Source organism: Penaeus vannamei, chromosome 15 (genome assembly GCF_042767895.1).
Source record: "Penaeus vannamei isolate JL-2024 chromosome 15, ASM4276789v1, whole genome shotgun sequence".
Taxonomy (NCBI): domain Eukaryota; kingdom Metazoa; phylum Arthropoda; class Malacostraca; order Decapoda; family Penaeidae; genus Penaeus; species Penaeus vannamei.
This window is the reverse complement of record NC_091563.1, coordinates 5452340-5454839: the sequence shown is the minus strand read 5'-3', so window position 1 is coordinate 5454839 and position 2500 is coordinate 5452340. Positions and strand designations below refer to the sequence as shown.

At 37.7% G+C, this 2500-nt stretch overlaps 1 protein-coding gene across 2 annotated transcripts in view; it reads left to right on the top strand.

The window, feature by feature from the left end:
* LOC113824328 (F-box/LRR-repeat protein 20) overlaps nt 1-1555 on the top strand; it is a 32093-nt gene extending 30538 nt beyond the window's left edge. For both annotated transcript variants that reach the window (XM_070130395.1, XM_070130394.1), the window contains exons 9-10: nt 726-938; nt 1152-1555. In XM_070130395.1, the coding sequence (XP_069986496.1) occupies nt 726-938; nt 1152-1259 (321 nt within the window). In that variant the 3' untranslated portion in view covers nt 1260-1555. The remainder of the gene's footprint in view (nt 1-725; nt 939-1151) is intronic.
* Nucleotides 1556-2500: the final 945 nt, after the last annotated feature.

The following is a 2500-nucleotide window of genomic DNA, read 5'->3' as shown; positions in this document are numbered from 1 at the left end:
TTAATCCTTTCCCTTACCCCTCAGCAACCAACCATATATGTGTGATGTGCTCTTGCCAGTGCCCTACTCATTGAATATTGAGATTGAGATTGAGGTTGTTCTTATTGTTATTGATGTGATGATTATTGTAATGTTATAGTATAAAAGAAAACCTTGGGGATTAATCATGTGTGGCACCATCAAATATAAAATCCAATAAAAAAAGACACAGTAGACATGGCACATATTCGTGCCATCCTGGCAGCACTGAGTTCAAAGTATACGTATCAGAAGAGTTGATGTGTTCAATCTTACCTGTGCACTAAGAAGATAGGTTTTTGCAAAATGAAAATATATAGTATTTTTATTCTAAGATGAAATAGAAATATAATTATGCTTGTATATAAGAAAGATATACAAAGATAAACACCTACATGCATTGTCTGTAAACTAATTTGATTGAGATGCTATTTCTTTAATTTTATTAATCAGTTAATTAATTTATTTATGTTCCAATTTTCAGAATACCAGATATTGGTTAATTTTTTTCTTTCATTTTCTCTGTTTCTTTTCTTCTAAAGGAGATTTGTAGCTACCATGTTGCCTCATGGCTTACATTTTCAGATACTTGATATTTTTGGAGTGGGGAATAATATTTCATTGATTCATGCTCTAAATTGCAAGATTGATGTTATGAGCAGATACTCAATGTATGTAAATAAAAATTTTTGCTCCTTTCTTTCCAGAGTCTTTCTCATTGTGAACTCATAACAGATGAAGGTATACGGCACCTTGGGGTTTCCGCATGTTCCACAGAACACTTAGCTGTTCTGGAACTTGATAACTGTCCACTTATCTCAGACGCCTCTTTGGACCACCTCCTCTCGTGCCACAATTTACAGCGCATTGAGCTCTATGACTGCCAGCAAATCACCCGTGCAGGCATCAAGAGACTCAAGGTAAAAACTTTGCCTTTGGGTTTTTGTCCTTTTTGTGCATTTTATAGGCAAGACAGGAGATTGAAGTAGGCAAATAGACTAGCTGTATTTCGAGTTTATGCTTTTTATTAAGTATCAGATGGTGTTGATTTGTATATTTCTCCAAGAAATTTTCATTTTTGATATAGTTCCATTGTTTAATATCATATTTTTATTTATTTATTTGCTTTCCAGAGCCACCTTCCCAATATAAAAGTGCATGCATACTTCGCCCCCCAGACACCACAGCCTGCAGAGGGCCGTTCAAGGCAACGGTACTGTCGGTGTTGCGTCATTCTCTGAGGTCACAAAGTTGAGAGACCTCTAACCAGTTAGTATCTCCAGGGTGGGATGGGGTAGGGGGGAGTGGGAAAATGATGATTACATCAGGTTCATCATTCTTTGAAGGTTGAATAGCGGCTAACATCATCGCAGGAAGAGGAAAAGTGGTTAAGCTCCTCTTAGTTGCGATTATTTTCTTCCGGCCTGAGATGTTTAATCACCGTTGCCTATTTATTGACCTGATTGCCCTGTAAGGGGAAAAAGCCCTTATCCAAAGGCTTTATTCAACTTTTTTGATTCCAGTTATCTAAAAAAAATATATTACTGAAAACATTGTATGCTCTGTGAGACATACACAGAAAATAGCTTTTTTCAGAAAAAAAGCTCATCTAATCTCTGCAGCTGTGATCCTGAAATCACTTAGTCAAAACACATTATGTATTTTACTGTATTTGCTGTATAGCTGATTGGTAAACGAGAAGCATTTGCCACCCATTATTTTCTTGAGGTATGGTGTGCATGCATATTTGAGTGGGTGAATGTACATGGAAGGAGAGAACAAGCAAAATCAATGCAAGGAGTGTAAGTGCAAGAACTCAGGAGAATGGTGGAATAGTAAGTGTGAAAGCCAAAGAAGTGAATGGGAAACTGAGGAATTAGAGTAGGAAAGAGAATGATAGACTGGAAGTGCAATTAAGAATGTTAGAATAGAGTAGGAATAAATGAATGATGGATCTGTGTATGAATATGTATGTGTGCATGGCTGTATGGTTAAGTGCAAGTATGTTGTGTGTATATATAGAGAGAGAGAGACAGACAGACAGACAGACAGACAGACAGACAGACAGACAGACAGACAGAGACAGAGAGAGAATGTATATATGTATGTATGTGTGAATGAGAGAGAATGTATATATGTATGTATGTATGTGTGAATGAATAATAATATGAATGAGGAAGCAAATTATGGTGTTTCTATGTCAGTGTATAGGTATATATCTATATATGAATTATTCAGTCAGTACTTTCTGTGGGGTGGGGGGGTTGGTGGGTGGGTGGGTGGGTAGAGAGAGAGAGAGAGAGAGAGAGAGAGAGAGAGAGAGAGAGAAAGAGAGAGAGAGAGAGAGAGAGAGAGAGAGAGAGAGAAAGAGAGAGAGAGAGAGAAATGGGGGGGGGGGAGGGGGGGGACGGGGAGTGGGAGAGAGTTTGTACATATGTGTCTATGCTTTGTATGTGAGTAGTTGTATATCTATATGAGTGTG